The sequence below is a fragment of the Amblyraja radiata genome, chromosome 2 (genome assembly GCF_010909765.2).
Source record: "Amblyraja radiata isolate CabotCenter1 chromosome 2, sAmbRad1.1.pri, whole genome shotgun sequence".
NCBI lineage: Eukaryota > Metazoa > Chordata > Chondrichthyes > Rajiformes > Rajidae > Amblyraja > Amblyraja radiata.
The window spans coordinates 73927746-73945039 of record NC_045957.1 but is presented as its reverse complement, the minus strand read 5'-3'; the positions used below and the strand labels follow the sequence as shown (position 1 = coordinate 73945039).

Below are 17294 nucleotides of genomic sequence, written 5' to 3'. Positions count from 1 at the left end.
CTACACCCCTCTCCATTAATTTATCTTGTGAGCAATTTATTTTTATGATCATATAAGACTCTCAAGGCACTGCAGATAATTTCAATGCTGCATGCAAAATTCCTGAAGCTAGAAGTGTAAGGAAACGTGAAGCGACAACTCAAATTTGTCAGAAACAATTTCTGGCAATGGATTGTATGTAGCTGGAGGAAATTGCAACATAACTCGGTCATTTTCCCCCACCTACAAAAAGGGTGCAGGAATTATTAGAAGACTATACAAGATTGTAAAATGAATCCAAACTTATTTTTAAATAACATTGGACAAGGAACAATGGCAGTCTTTGTAATGTGTTGTTTTAATCTTCCCTAGGGCAGCATAGTGGTAGAGCTACTGCCTTACAGTGGTCGAGACCTGGGTTTGATCATGACTACGGGTGTGCTTGTCTGTACGGAGTTTGTACGTTCTTCCCGTGACCTGCGTGGGTTTTCTCCGAGATCTTCGGTTTCCTCCCACACTCCAAAGACGTACAGGTTTGTAGGTTAGGGGGGGGGGGGGATCGCTGGTCGGTGTGGACTTGGTGGGCCGAAGGGCCTGTTTCTCCGCTGTATCTCTAAACTAAACTAGCTTTCCACAGACATTAGTAGAGCCTTAAAAATAATGGCAGATCTTTCGGCATTATCCCCAGATTCACTAATTCCTTCAGTATTCAAGGATCTATTGATTTACGCCAATTAAATTCCCGCAGCCTCTCCAGGGGCAAAGTATTCTAAACTTCCATAGTCCCTTGAATTAACAAGTTTCATCTCATCTCTCAGTTATTCCCTTTTTCTGAGATTAAGAGTCCTAAATCTACAATTCAACACCTAAACTCATTCTCACAGCATTTACTCCTCCAAATCTTTTAAAAATATGTTTCAATGAGATCACCTCCTGTCTTGCTTTGGATTGTAGGCCCAAGCCTCCTTTCAGTCAAATTCCTCTATTCTAGGAACTTGTTCAAGTAATGTACCACTTCTGACTGGCAGCACAGATAAAGAGTACTGCTCCCAACACATTTATCATATATAGATCAAAGATATGTGGAAGTATAAACCAGGCTTTACATTTTCTCTCTTCTCCCAATTTGCAACCTTCACACAATTTTTTAATGCATGTCATCATGCTGTTTGAGCAGTATTCATCCCAACCCCCCCCCCCCCCCCCCCCCCCCCCCCCCTCCCCACCCCAAAATCAGTGATGCTTACTAGTTTGATTATCTGAATACTGACCTAGCTCTCTGAATACCAACACTGATAAAACAAAACAGTTTACTTAACCAACAATGCTAATACAAAAATCTGTTGATGTTACATTTCATCATATATACATATAAATGCATTAGGGGGCAGATAATGGAAAAAAAGGTTATAAGATCTGAAATGTCATCAGCCTTGAACGTAAACTCTGCATGGATGCTACCTGTCGATTAGTTCCAGCACATTTGGTTGGATGAAGTAATCAGTGGCATAGCAACAACACAACAGCCTCATAGAAAGAAGCACACATACATCTCTCAGTACCAATGCCAAGATCTTCCTGTTTCCTAAGTCAACTGTTATCTGACTTTGAGTCTTATAAGTTCAATGGTCCTTTATTGTCACGTGTACCGAGATACAGTGAATTTTGATTTACCATACAGTCATATCAAAAAAGCAACAAGATACAAAACTACATAAAGATTAAACATAAACAGCCTCCTCTATTGTGACAAGTGATGGCTTCCACTGATTGTCGCCGGAAGCTTGCGTCCTTTTCAGGACGGATGATGACAGCGAGGCCAACATTTGTAACAAGTTGGACACGCAAAGAAGAACAGCTTCCACAGCGGCATGTGAGAATCTCTAGAGCACACAGCATAAGCAGAGACCCATAGCCATCAGTTCAATGTCCAGGCCACACACACGCTCTTCACTGTGCTGTGACCAGAGTTGTACCGACCGCTGTCACTTTTTCTGCAGTCCCTGTCCGCCCGAACAGTCAGAAAGCCGTCCACAATCGCACCAGACTCCAGTATGTTCTCATGGCGCGATGTCCCCGCAAACACCCAGATCACTGCAGTCACGGCAATCCCTTTGAATCCCCGCCAGCACAGGCAGCACGTCCATCTTGTTTTTCGGTGACCTTACATTGCCCACTGATATGGAAGGTGAATAACCTTTACCTTCTTCCTCCTTTTCTCCCATGGTCGGGGCGATCGAACCATTCGCAGTTGGGGCGATCGAAGCTCCCGCAGTTGGCAATCGAAGCCCCCGCATCGGGGCGATCGAGGCTCCCGCGATCAGGGCAGTTGAAACTCCCGTGGTTGGAGCTCCCGAAGTCGATCCCAAACAAAGGGAACGACAGCTCCACGATGTTAGGCCACAGTGCGGACGGAGATACGGCAAAAGTCGCATCTCCATCGAGATAAAAAGTTCCCCCTAACTCTCACCCCCCTCCCATGACAGGCTGTTGTCGATGCTGGCCCTTACGGCACCACACGGTTCATAAGTAATAGCAGCCGAATTAGGCCACTTTATCCATCAACTCTACAAAATATGACCTTTAAAATCTCACGTGTCTTTCATACACCACTTTCAAGATGCATCATATTTAATTAGTTTGCGAATGATTTTTTGTCAATTCACTGATTTTTCTTGGTTATACTATTGGAGGAGCAGGGAATCACTGACAGCATCCATGTTAAACTGCACATCAATGGACTAGAAATTGGTCTCTGTTTAATGTTGCAATGACAGCAAATGGTTGCAGTTTTACCATTATTATTAGTGCACCATTCAAGCCTCTTTGATCTGATTGAAAAGGTTAGCCCCGTTTCCCTCTCCAGACGCAATCACTAAAGTACCTAATACTTGCTTTTTGAAAAAGAAAATTGATGTTTAACTTGCTTATGCAGTTGAGAGATGATTCTTTGCACCATCTTTACTGTTTGTCATCTATCTTAATGATTTGGATGAGAACATATATGGCAAGATTAGCAAGTTTGTTGATGCAAAAGTGTGTGGTTTTGCAAATAGTGAAGATGGTTGTGAAAAATTGCAGCAAGGTCTTGATCGATTGGCCAGGTGGGTTGAGGAATGGTTGATGGAATTTAATACAGACAAATACGAGGTGCTGCATTTTGGGAAATTTAACATGGACAGGACCTGCAAAGTGAATGGTAGGGCTCTGGGGAGTGTTGTAGAGTAGAGGGATCTAGGAGTGCTGGTGCATGGTTCCTTGAAGGTAGAGTCACAGGTAGATAGGGTGGTCAAAAAGGCATCTGGCACATTGGCTTCATCAGTCAGAGTATTGAATATAGAAGTGGGGACGCCGTGTTGCAGTTGTACAAGACGTTGGTGAGACCGCATTTAGAGTATAGTGTTCAATTCTGGGCACCATATTATAGGAAAGATGTTGTCAAGCTGGAAAGGGTACAGAGAAGATTTATAAGGATGTTGTCAGGATTAGAGGGTCTGAGCTATAGGGAGAGGTTATGTAGGCTGGGATTCTATTACTGGAGCACCGGAGGATGAGGGCTGATCTTACAGAGGTACATGAAATCATGAGAGGAATAGATCAGGTAGATGCACAGAGTCTCTTTCCCAGAGTAGGTTAATGAAGGTTCAGAGGGCATAGGTTTAACACAAAGGGGAAACGATTTAATAGGGTATAATCCGAGGGGTAATTTTTTCCACAAAGGGTGGTGGGTGTATGGAATCAAGCTGCCAGATGAAGAAGTTGAGGCAGGGACTATCCCAACATTTAAGAAACAGTCAGACAGGTACATGGACAGGCCAGGTTTAGAGGGATATGGACCAAATCAATGGAGGTGGGAGTAGTGTAGCTGGGACATGTTGGCTGTTGTGGGCAAAATCTAGAACTAATAATTTTTTTTTGAAAACCAATTTAACATAGTGAGTCTTCTTGAATCAATAATTATTGTCAAAGAAAATTAAATCACGCAGGAATTGCATTCACCCACAAAGGTCAATTATTTTGTTATTGCTGCGCAGTACCACTCCAGGCTCTCTGCCACAACAGTGAATACAATCATTAGCTCACAAATGAATTGTAATAAAGAATAATCAAACATTCCAATTTTTCCATTAAGAATGTTCAATGCAGCCTTCATTTTCTTTTAATGGTATCTTCTGTGCAAAACCAATATTGATATTTATGAGGACTTCAAGGCAATTTCAGATTCTAATCACATTTTATTTCTTATTTTATTATAGCTACAGGTTCAGAAAAATGTACAGCCTTTTGATCAGGGCTCCAACTCACTCCTCTCACTGAGTCTCAGGTAAACTAATGTAACAAAGCGATGAAGGCCATTAAAAAGGTGCAAATTAAGCTTACTGGATTCCTGTTGAGCTGTGTGAATCTCTTGGGAACTTTGAAACTTGACAGTTACACTAATTAAACAAATTCACCCGAGGAAAGCTGTGGCTTTATCCGACTACTTGCAGGTGGTGGTCTGGAAAATCTTGCTACACTTAGTCCGACTAATACCAAAAATGACAATTCACACTAAATGGAATAAAAATGCTTCCTGAATCAATGTGACATATCCGCTATAACTTAGCCAATGCTCTTTGTGGATTGTACTGTTGATATTTTCAGTTACTCCACTGAAATCAAGTGTTCATCCACAATGAAGAATTCAGTCGCACACACAATTTAATAACGGATAAAAGTACACCACACAATTTATCACCAGAAAGTTGTGAATTTGTGGAATTCTCTGCCACAGGAGGCAGTGGAGGCCAATTCACTGGATGAATTTAAAAGAGAGTTACATAGAGCTCTTGTGGCTAGCGGAATCAAGGGGAATGGGGAGAAGGCAGGCACGGGTTACTGATTGTGGGTGATTAGCCAAGATCACAATGAATGGCGGTGCTGGCTTGAAGGGCCAAATGGCCTCCTCCTGCACCTATTTTCTATGTTTATCAATAATATTACTACTGAGGTTATTTTAAAACTGAAATAAAAGTGTGTAGCAGTTATATCTCTAACTTTTATTTATCCAAACTGTTATGAACAAATCTCCTTCAACGTTTTTAGTTTTCAAGTTTGTTCTTTCTTCCTCTGGACATTAATCAATAAGCTGGATTCGGATTCAGAAATGTATCGCTGATTCTTCTGTCTCACTGGGTCAAAGTAATTGTAACAGCAGTACAGGATGCATCTTTCACAAATTCTGCACTAGTTCAAGGTGGCAGCTCCAGGGCAATTAGAGAAGTGCATTTGGAAATAATAACTACATCAGCCTCTACTCCACAAGGGTATGAAATGCAACTCTATCCTGGTTATTTCACAGTACTTATACACATTTACCATTTTACATACACAAAACAGGTCGTGTAACTTTAAAGATAATAATGGACATCGTAGTGCAGGTCATCTTATCCTCATACAAACACAATCCCATGGACAGTCCTGGCAAGGTTAAATGCTTGGAGATGCATTTCAATAGGAGGGTTCCTAATTTCACAATGTTGTCCTAATCATCATTGCCTGATTTTAGCAAACATACTTTGACAAATATTTGACAAATATTCTGTAAAATCCAAATGACAAAATTGATCATTTTCCGGTGGGCTGCTGGCAGGGAGAAGTATAAGGGTGGTGTTTTGGAATAGTTCACCATGATGGGAAGTTGTGACTGTGATGGCAATACTCGGCTGAAGCAAGCAAAACTGACCATGTACCAATCAACGGAGCCATCTCAAGTTGTATTCAGGGGCGAGACCTGGGGAGTGGAGTCTGAATGTTCTGGGACTGTGTCGGTTCCCTCTCACACCCCAAAGAGAGGGTAACTACTCCTAATAACCCCCAAGTATGCATTAAAAGAAGCCAGGTTGTTGGGCACAGGAGAGAAAATAAACAGGAGAGAAATAAGAAGAGGGGAAAATGGGATTGCTCTGTTGGGAGTGGCATGGCTGATGGATTGAATGATCTCCCTCTGTCTCCATAGATGCTGCCTCACCCGCTGAGTTTCTCCAGCATTTTGGTCTCCCTCTGTGACCTGGTGAGGTCACATGTACTCCAATGGCCTTTGGTATCGCATCCTGTTAGTCAACATTTATTGGATTAGCATCCCTGCTGAATCATACGTATAATGTCTCAATAATCATACCTTGGACCTGTACCACATCCGATCCTCTCTCCCTTGAAATACACAGCTACAGTATATGTTCTGGCATGGGATGGTCCTACTGTCTGAAGAATTCTGATAAAACAAAATTAAAATGTAATAATTTTTATCAAAAAACAAATCTTTGCATAAAAAACAAGCAATCGTTAAAAACAAGACCTTCGCTTGGACATCTTGAGGAAAACTAAGTTCATTATTCTCTATACATTTGGGAAAAGACACTTAATAATCTGAGGAAACACAGCATCATAATGTTATACAGTATGTAAACAGTATAATGTTATACAGATCGGTCTGTACTGACCAAGTGCCCACTTGAGCTGGTCACATTTCTGAGCATTTAGCCATATCCCTCTAAACCTTTCCTAACCAAGTATCTTTACTACTTCACCTGGCAACTCATTCCATACGTCCATCCCCATGTGTGTGTAAAACTACCTTGTAAGATCCCAATTAAATATTTTCCCTTTCACCATAAACCTATGCCCTCTACTTTTAGACTCACCTACCGTAGGAGAGTCTAAAACTAGAGCCTATCCGCCTTATCTGCCTCTGCCCCTATCCTATCTGCAACCTCATAATTTTATAAACTTCGATAAGGACACTCCTCAACCTCTTTTTCCCCAGGAAAACAGTCCCAGCATATCCAGTCTCTCTCTCCCCCATCTCTGCTTCTAACTCAAGCCCTCCGTTTCCAGCAACATTCTGGTTAATCTTTTCTGCACTCTCTCTCTCTTGTTCTTGCTTAATCACATCTTTCCCACTGCATAGCAACAGAACTACACACAATCACCGACTTGTAGTGCTGAAACATGACGTCCTAACTTCTGTGCTCAGAGCCCTGTCCAATGAAAGCAAATGCTTCTTCATCATCCTGTCTGTGTCAGCATTTTCAGGAAATAATATATATTTTACCTTTAGGTCTCTCTATACGACAACATTTCCCGGGACCCTAATATTTACTGTGTATTTATCTTCCATGGCTTAACATCCCAAATGTCACCACTTCACACATGTTCGAGTTGAATTCCATCTGCCATCCATTTGCCACTTTCCTATTTCCTCTAGATCTTGTTGTAACCTTAGACGACCTTCTTCACGTCCACGACACCGCCTATTTTGGTGTCATACACAGACTTACTAATCATGCCACCTTTAGATTTTAGACTTCAGAGATACAGCGTGGAAACAGGCCCTTCGGCCCACCGAGTCAACGGCGACCAGCAATCACCCCAAACACTAGCACTATCTTACACACTAGGAACAATTTACACCCTTACCAACGCTAATTAACCTACAAACCTGTACGTCTTTGAAATGCGGAAGGAAATTGGTGCAATCGGAGAAAACGTGGTCACAGAGAGAATGTACAAGCACCATACAGACAGCACCCGTAGTCTGGATCAAATTCGGGTCCCTGGCGCTGTAATGCAGCATCTCTACCGCGGGGCTACTGTGCTGCCTCTATTGTTAATATATTTGGTTAACAGGAGATCGAACAAAACCACCTGTGGCACACTGATGGTCACAGGCCTCCAATCTAAAAAACAGACCTTTATTAACACCCTCTGACTCCTGGCATCAGGCTCATTCTATATCCAACTGGCTAGCTCACCCTGGATCCAATGTGATCTAAGGTCCAGACCAGTCTCCAGGCAGGATCTTGTCAAAGGCCTTGCTAAAGTTCATATAGATTATGTCTATCATCCTACCCTCTTCAATCCTCTTGGGCACCTCTACAAAAATGCAACCAAATTTGTGAGACACAAATTCCCACGCACAAAACTATGCTCTCTGTACCCAATCAGTCCTATCCATACAAATGCAAATCCCGTTTCTCGGAATCCTCTGTAGTCATTTTACCACCAATGATGATAGCATCACTGGCCTGTAGCTCCTTGCAGCCCTTATTAAATAAAGGCTTAGCATTAGCAACTCTACAGTGACACATGCACTTTATCTGTGTCTAAGGAGGATACAATAGAAAGCTTCATATCGGGATGAATCACAGCTTTGTTTGGCATATGCTCTGCCTAATACTGCAAGAAATTGCAGATAATTGTTGTCGCAGCCCTGTCTATCACATAAAAGAGTGTTCCCCATTCCCCAAACCCCTAGCAACTCCATTTCATGCTGTGTTGGGAAAGCAGCCAACACAATCAAGAACCACTCACACCCCAGTCATTCTCACATTGGCTCTCTCCCTTGGGGCTGAAGATACAAAAGCTTGAAAGTATGTACCACCAGATTCAAGAACACCTTCTATCCCATTATCAGACCTGTCACCAGCTAAGGATTTAGTCCCAAGCTTCCTTATGATGGCCCTTGCACTATTTGTTAACTGCACTTTTCCTGTAGCTGTCATATTATATTCTGCACTCTGTTTCCATTCTGTTGTACTCATATATGGTTTGATTGTACTCATGTATGGTGTGATTTGGCTGGAGAGTGTGTCAATGTATCTCAGTACACATGACAATAATAATTATAAACACATCTCTGCCAGGGCCCCAGCAATTTCTTCCCTAGCTTTCCACAACAACCCAAAATACAGTTTGTCCTCCTTTCATGTTCATGATTGCCAACTCCTTTCCTTTGGTAACGTTATTATGTTCCAGAATTCCCATACACAAACTCAGTGGTCACTTACAATTTAACCAGAGCAACCACAAATCTAAACTCAACAAATATGCAGGTGAAGTTAAAAGTTTGAAGGTAGTGCAAATACAAAAAACGACTTGTATGTAATCAATTATATAATTAAAGCAGAGAAAGGCAGGGAAAGTGCACAAAGCAAATCTCTGACATCAGACACAACAAAAAGGTTGATTCATACATGGTGATAGGGCGCTGTGGAGGTATTGTAGGGGAAAAGGACTAGGGTAGATAGGAAGCGAAAGAAAGGGACAAAGGGGATGCAGGTTATCTGAAGATAGAAACAAAATGCAGGATTAACTCAGCGGGTCAGGCAGCATCTCTGGATAAAATGAATAGGTGAAGTTTCAGTTCAGGGCTCTTCTTTACATGCAATCCAAAACATCACCTATTCCTTTTCTCCAGAGATGCTGCCTGAATCGCTGAGTTACTCCAGCATTTTGTGTCTATCTTCGGTATACGATAGAACTTTATTTATCCCAGGAAGAAAATTGGTCTGCCAACAGTCATAAAACACAACAAGATACATGAAATTAAAGTGACGAGTGGAAAGTCCAGGCTTGGGCATGTGCAAAGATTGGGGAGGCAAGGGAGGGAAGGGAAGTCAGTCTACCCAGCATCCCCAGTAAACCAGTATCTGCAGTTCCTTCGTACACATTTTGTCTGCAGGTTATCTGAAATTGGAGAATTCAATGACTATGCCACTGGTTGTAGACTATCCTGGTGGAATATGCAGTACTGTTCCATTAGTTTGCGTTTGGCCTCACGCTAGCAGTGGAGGGGGTCGAGGCAGACTGGTTGGTGCGGGAATGAGAAGGGGGGCACGTTATTGTAGGCAATGTGTGATGATCATTGAAGTAAGCTGGTGCAGCAGGCAGTGAAGAAAGCGAATGGTATGTTAGCATTCATAGCAAAAGGATTTGAGTATAGGAGCAGGGAGGTTCTACTGCAGTTGTACAAGGTCTTGGTGGGACCACACCTGGAGTACTGCGTACAGTTTTGGTCTCCTAATCTGAGGAAAGACATTCTTGCCATAGAGGGAGTACAGAGAAGGTTCACCAGACTGATTCCTGGGATGTCAGGACTTTCATATGAAGAAAGACTGGATAGACTCGGCTTGTACTCGTTGGAATTTAGAAGATTGAGGGGGGATCTTATAGAAACTTACAAAATTCTTAAGGGGTTGGACAGGCTAGATGCAGGAAGATTGTTCCCGATGTTGGGGAAGTCCAGAACAAGGGGTCACAGTTTAAGGATAAGGGGGAAATCTTTTAGGACCGAGATGAGGAAAACATTCTTCACACAAAGAGTGGTGAATCTCTGGAAATCTCTGCCACAGAAGGTAGTTGAGGCCAGTTCATTGGCTATATTTAAGAGGGAGTTAGATGTGGCCCTTGTGGCTAAAGGTATCAGGGGGTATGGAGAAGGCAGATACACGATACTGAGTTGGATGATCAGCCATGATCATATTGAATGGCGGTGCAGGCTCGAAGGGCCGAATGGCCTACTCCTGCACCTATTTTCGATGTTTCTAAACCACGGAGTTAGTTCAACAGCCATTAGAGAAAAATGGCAGAGTCAGAACCAGAAATAAGAGTGCAGCGCATGTATTGATATAGGGGCAGCAGGGTTGATTTATGCATTAAGAGTGACTCACAAGAAATATGATCACTGATAAAATATTAAAAGGCTATTTCACCCTCCCTCAATGGACTAAATGCCCCATTTCGTATGCAATTTACAGCTGAACAGGAACACAGAAAGATGGATTTGAAATTTGAAAAGCCTTAAAACTAGTTTTATTATCAGGAAATAAGTCACAAATCAGGAATTGTGATGGGGAGTCTGGTATTTTGTCTGTAAAGGGAGACTCTGAGTATGATGATGTCAGGCTGTTGCTTGACAAGTCTGTGGGGCAGCTCCTAATTAGAGATTGGTCTCCAAACATTTGTGACAAGGATTCGGCAAGGTCGACTGTCGGATGGAGTTTTGAAACGGCCAAATTTGGCTTCTAACTCAATGCGAAGTGTTCCGTTCAGTTTCATTCCTATTAGTCCATCATTAGACGCAAGGTGTAGGAAGGAACCGCAGATGCTGGTTTACACCAAATACAGACACAAAACGAGACACAGCAGGACAGGCGGCATCTCTGGAGAGAAGGAATGGGTGACGTTTCGTGTCTAGACCCTTCTTCATTGGAGTGGGAGTCTTGAGATATGGAAGGGCAAAGTTTAAAGAACGACATATCAAAGCAGACAGTTATAAGGAAATGTAGAACGGTTCATTATTAGCTGAGGGGAAGGTGACAAGGAGGCATACAATCAGTAAAATTAATCAGGACAGTGAAACGAGAAGCATGATCCAGAATTAGAATATGTTAAATTGAGTGGCTTGTTGCATCACTTCAGAGCAATTAAGAGTCAATTATTATCCTCCCTTAAACACAGTAACATTTTGCAAGGCATTTCACAGGAATGCTATCAAATAAAATTTGAAATGGTGGCACACAAGGAGATATTAGGACTACTGCTCAGACATGGGTTTTAAGAAGTGGTTTAATAGAGGAGAGAACAAACTCAAGGCAATGCATCTTTCAGTCTTGTCAGTTGAACAACAGGTACAGCATAGATAGGGTGAATGCACAGACGCATTTTCCCAGGGCAGAAGAATCATAAATTAGAGGACATTGGTTTAAGGTGAGAGGAGAAAGGTATAACAGGAAATTGAGGGGAAACTATTTCATAGCAGGTAGATGGTATATGGAACAAGCTGCCTACGGAAGTAGTTGAGGGAAATATAATAACAACTGTTAGACTATTTTAGACAGGTATATGGATAAGAAAGGTTGCGAGATTTTATTTCCCTGTAACTGAGTCCAGCTTAATGATATGATTTATAGTTTAGTTGAAGCTAAGCTTTGGAGAACAAATCTTATGAAGATTGAACTGGTTACAGTTAATTGAGAGCGGTTAAGGTGGAAACATGCCGATCTTTGTGAGGCTCAAGTGAATGAAAAGTGCAATGCTGGGAACTGATGATTCAGAGTTTGTGCAGATCTGAGCAGCAATTAACAATTCCAGATGTAAATCTGCAAGAGGCTAATACTTAGCTCTTTGCTGCAAATCCCATGCAAAGCCAGACAAGGAATAAGACATTTATTCTTGGTTTGATGGTACAATTGTTGAATACTGTATCAATTTACCATTAATGACTACCATCAATGAGGCCTTAATAATGAAAAAAAAAACATACTGCCCACTCATTTTTCAATGTTAATTTGCTTTTAGAGGATAAGAACCTCAAAATTGCATTAACACACAGGCAAATTGTTAGTTGGTGCATTTACTGTCATCACCACCATTTCAATCATATCTTTATCTGCTAAAGTTGATGAGGGAAAATAAATGGCCTGCAGAGGCTACCCATCTCAATATTACATTCCAAAACATTACAGCATAATCGCACCACAAAGTTCTCTGATTACAAATAATTGAATAACAATTTAGGTCTTTTCGAACATTACATAATCCTTTTTAAATATAGAGAAGTAGATTAAACCAGAGTTGATTATAAGAATGCTAGTGATGCACATACAGAATAAAAATTGTAACCTTGGCTTTCAGTTATTGAGTTTCACTTAATAAAAACATTTTCATTCGCAACTAATGTTGAAACTCACTTGTACAGAGGAATATCAGGCTCTTTCCCCTCTGTTCTGAGGGTCAGGCAACACTGCTGTAGTTGGGACTTGGGGTCATTCCAATCCTGGTTCAGTATAAACTCCTGCAGCAACATCAAGAAAAGGCTATTAAAAATTAAAGGCTGTGCATGTCAACCGCAGTTAACCGTAGACCTTGTGCACTCTATCACTTCCGTCAAACATAACTTATGTATTCTTAACATACAAGCTTTTACCCTCCAAAGCAATTGTGAAAGAACACAGACAGCACAGTAAATCCCAAATAGTCTAGGCTAATTCTGTATAGTTTTACATGGAATTGTCTGGGAACCTTGCCACAAAGAAACAAAGGGCAATAATACATTGAAAAAAATGTTGGGTTATTAGCATTATTATTATGTTCTGTTGACAGCAGTATTAACATCCACAGAAAATATAGGCGGTTAATATTAAAATGCGATGCACAATACTAAGTTGATGAACACCAAGTTCACAAAAAGTTTATTTGATTGTGATTCCACATAAAGTTATACCTGCCTGGAACTGATCTGCCATATTATATTTGATGCAATGATTTCTTCTATTGTAAGGGGACGTCGGATTAATGAATTTACATTGAAATCTACTGACCTTCAATCTTGGGAAAAAGCAGACATTCATGAAAGTGCGGACATAGTCCAAGTCCTGGTCGATGTAAAGTGCAGCTATGAAAGCTAAATAAAACAGAAAAATAACAGAGCAATGTTACATTATTAACATTTCATATGTTGCACATGCTGAATCCCTCAGAACCACAGAAACATTCAGTCTCAAAGGAGTCCATTCTGCTCATCCTGTCCTTGCTGTATGAAAACCACACGAGAAGATTGAAGCCACTTCCATGCTCTTGGTCTGCAGTTTTACGAGTTTGAGCATAATAAATGCTTATGTGGGGGCTTTCGTAATGTGATGTGGATTTCTACCTTCACCACCCTTTCATTTTGAGAGTTCCAGATCCCATTCTTCTCCAAGTAAAGATATTTTCCTCAACTTCTTTCTAATCCTACTTAAATATGTATCCCCAAGTTCTTACTGCCTTGTGCTAAAAATCCACGGACCTATCACTTCTTAAGTTAATGTCCTATCCGCAAATCCGTGTGTACAAAAATTAAAGAATCAGATCTATTTTCAAACAAATTAAACCACGCAGAACAGTTTCAGGCACACCTTTAAAACTGTAGGGCAGCCCTTAGTAAAACCCTGTTCAAATAGAATATGTTACCTTATGCCCATATTGAACATGTATGAGTTAACAACAACCATTGGGCACCAACATACCAATTCAGATTGGTTTATTGTCATCTACATCAGGATGCAATGAAAGCTCTTGCTTACATGAAGTTTACAGTGCAAACAGTATATATGGTAATGATAGATACAATAAATACAACAATAAATGCAAAATAAGAAAATGGTGCATAGATAGTAGTGCAATCTTAAATATTGTGACAGAAAATACTGAAGTGCAATATTGAAACAACTAAAAAAGGCAGTTAAGAACAAGAGTACTTTGCAGCACCTCTGGGAAGTGTGTGTGGATGGGGTGATTGGTTCAGGAGTCTGATCGCAATGGGGGAAGAAGTCCGATTACTCAGGCTTTCAAGTTCCTGTATCTTCTTCCAGAAGACAGGAGAGAGAAAAGGGAATGGCCTTGGAACAAAGAAAAGGTGACTGGCATCCTTGATGATACTTCCAGCCTTTCTGATGCAACACACCGTGAAGATGGAGTGGATGGAAGGAAATGACGACCCTAATATGGACAAGGGCTTTGTTCACCACTGGCTGCAGGGTCAGGCAGTGAAGTCAAGTCAAGTAATTGCTATATGGACAAGTACAATAAGGTACAGGTAAGATGAAAATCTTGTTTGCAGCAGCATCACAGGTAGATAGAGAACTCAGAACAAAAATAATACATCATTATGCAAGATAGTGAAAAGGAAAAGGCTGCAAAAGCAAGATATATTAGTGCAAAAACACTATCAGAAAACAAGTCTGAGGCAGTGCAAAAAGCAGTCCATTATGTTCTGTTACTGTGATAGCATGAAAGTTCTGCAGGATGGTATAAAAACCTGATCATTGTGGAAGGTAGCTATTCACGAATCTGATGGTAAGGAACTTCAGGTTACTGTACCTCTTGCCGTGAGTAGTAGCAGTGAGAAAAAGGCAAGGCTTGGATGTTGTAGATCCTTCTTCAGGCAGCCCCTCATGTAGATGCTCTGGATGGATGTCAGTGCCTGTGAAGGACGGGGCTGAGACCACCACTGCAGAGTCACGCTGCAGTGTGTTTTTAATTGCCACACAGCCTGTGTGTTTTTAATTGCCAAACAAGATCATGATGCAACCAGTCAGGATGCTTTTTATAGTGCATTTTACTGTCAAGGTTTGTTGGAGTATTCGGTGAGATGCTAAATCTTTTTAAACTTCTACGAATGTAAATGCATGGTACGTCTTCATGATTACAATCTATGTCCTGGGCCCAGGACAGATCATTTGAGATGTTAGCCACAAAAAGCTGGAGTAGCTCAGTGGGACAGGCAGCATCTTTGGATAGAAGGAATAGGTGACGTTTCGAGTCGAGACCCGTCTTCATTTGAGATGTTAAAGCTCTGGAATTGGGCGCTACTATCTTACTCCATTGGGGGCTCACCAATGAAAACTGGTACATGGTCTTCCAACGTCCCTTTTCTGAAGTCATTAGTTTTGTTGACGTTGAGCGAGGGGTTGTTGTTGTGGCACCACTCAATCAATCAGATGTTTTCTATCCTGCAAACTGATCCATCACCACCACCGATTTGGCCAGCAAGAGTGGTGCCATGACAAATTTGTGGATGGCATAGAAGCCGTACTTGGCCACACAGCTATGGGTGTAAAGAGCTTAGAGCAGGAAGTTAAGCATGCAGTCCTGAGGCACACCTGTGGTGATGGTCAGTGAAGAGAGGATCCGTACTGATCCAGGTTTGCCCACGAGGACGTCAAGGATGCTGTTTCAAAGGGAGGTACAGAAGACCAGGTCCTGGAGTTTGGTGGTAAGACTGGAGTGGGTGATTGCATTGAATGCCAAGCTGTACACAATGAACAGCAGCCTGACATATGTATTCAGTACATTTTGGTTTCCAGTCACACCGGGAAGGTTGAGGAAAATGTAATGATGTCAAAGCCTTGAGCTGGTTTACTTTGATTGATTATCAGGCAAATTAGACACAGTTTGGTAAAATAATAGTGATCACAATGGCATGGCTCGTAGAGCTGCTGCCTCACGGCACCAGAGACTCGGTTCGATCCCGACCTAGAGTATTTTCTGTGTGGAGTTTGCACGTTCTCCCTGTGACCGCATGGATTTCCTCTGTGTGCTCAGTTTTCCTCCCATATCCCAAAGACGTGCAGGCTTGTAGGTTAATTGGTCTCTGTAAATTTCCCCTAGTGTGTGGGAAGTGGATGCAAATGTGGAATAACATAGAACTAATGCAAAAGGATGATCATAGAAACATAGAAACATAGAAAATAGGTGCAGGAGTAGGCCATTCGGCCTTTCGAGCCTGCACCGCCATTCAATATGATCATGGCTGATCATCCAACTCAGTATCCTGTGCCTGCCTTCTCTCCATACCCCCTGATCCCTTTAGCCACAATGGCCACATCTAACTCCCCCTTAAATATAGCCAATGAACTGGCCTCAACTACATTGATCAGTGTGGACTGATCAGAAGGATCTGTGTCCATGCTGTATTTCTAAACTCAACTGAACTCCTGAGACATGTTAGGCTGTCCTGAAAGCCACAATTAGCTGCAGTTTATTTTCTTTCAAGGTTTTAATGACAGTGGGATGCAGTACAACGTATGGTTCCAAAATGTTGACACTTGCTCCAACATGCCAGGGGTTATATGGAGAAGGGAGGAGAATGGGGTAGAGGGGGAAAGAGAAATCAGCCATAATTGAATCGCGGAGTAGACTTGATGGGCCGAATGGCCTATTTCTACTACAACTTATGAACTTATAAAAGGTACATTTTTAACCAATCATGCTCCTTCAGGGACATCTCCATCCATCAAGTATGGAAATGGGGAACTTAGATGTGGGGATCTGCATCTGGCATTTCTAATTCGGTTTGCGATTCACCGCCCCCTGATTCCATTCTCCCCTTCAACTCCAATGCGCTGTGTGTGGCATAACATACAGGTCCTGCAGTGGCAGCGGAGTGCTCCTATCATACAGCAGTATTTATAGAAACGCACAGCACTACTCAGCCTATCAAATGTACCAGCGCTCTGAGAGAGTGGGAGAGAGATCCAATTAATTAATCCCACTCCCACGCCACTCTTTCCACGGCAGAGCCATATGTTTTTTTCCCCCCTGTACAAGCAAGTATACATCCAATTCTCTTTTGACAGTGATAAATGAAGCTGCTTCCACCACCTTTAGAGGCAGTGCAAGCAAGATCACAAAAGCTGGCTGTGCAAAAAGAATTTCCTTGCATCTACTCTCTGGATCAGATACAATACTTTCCTTTAAAATTGGAATTGGTTATTTAACAACATCTATGTAGCACCCGTAACACTGTTAAGCGAACTAAAGTGCTTCAAAGGAGATCTATCAAACAAAATTTGACCATAAATGTGCTTTAAAGTGGAAGATGGTAGATATCTTACATCATAATTTTCATGTACAGCAGACAGAGGTTCATAACGCATTTGCTTTTCTGTGAACAGCCTAACCTTCTGCAAGATTTATCTCGAATAACTCTGCATATAATTCTACGTTGGGCA

The 17294-nt window shown here is 41.7% G+C and overlaps 1 protein-coding gene across 2 annotated transcripts in view; it reads right to left on the bottom strand.

The window, feature by feature from the left end:
• Positions 1-17294, bottom strand: part of drosha (drosha ribonuclease III) — a 149846-nt gene that overhangs the window by 21955 nt on the left and 110597 nt on the right. For both annotated transcript variants that reach the window (XM_033049036.1, XM_033049044.1), the window contains exons 28-30: positions 13122-13204; positions 12492-12595; positions 6140-6232 (exon numbers count right to left, since the gene is read on the bottom strand). In XM_033049036.1, the coding sequence (XP_032904927.1) occupies positions 6140-6232; positions 12492-12595; positions 13122-13204 (280 nt within the window). The remainder of the gene's footprint in view (positions 1-6139; positions 6233-12491; positions 12596-13121; positions 13205-17294) is intronic.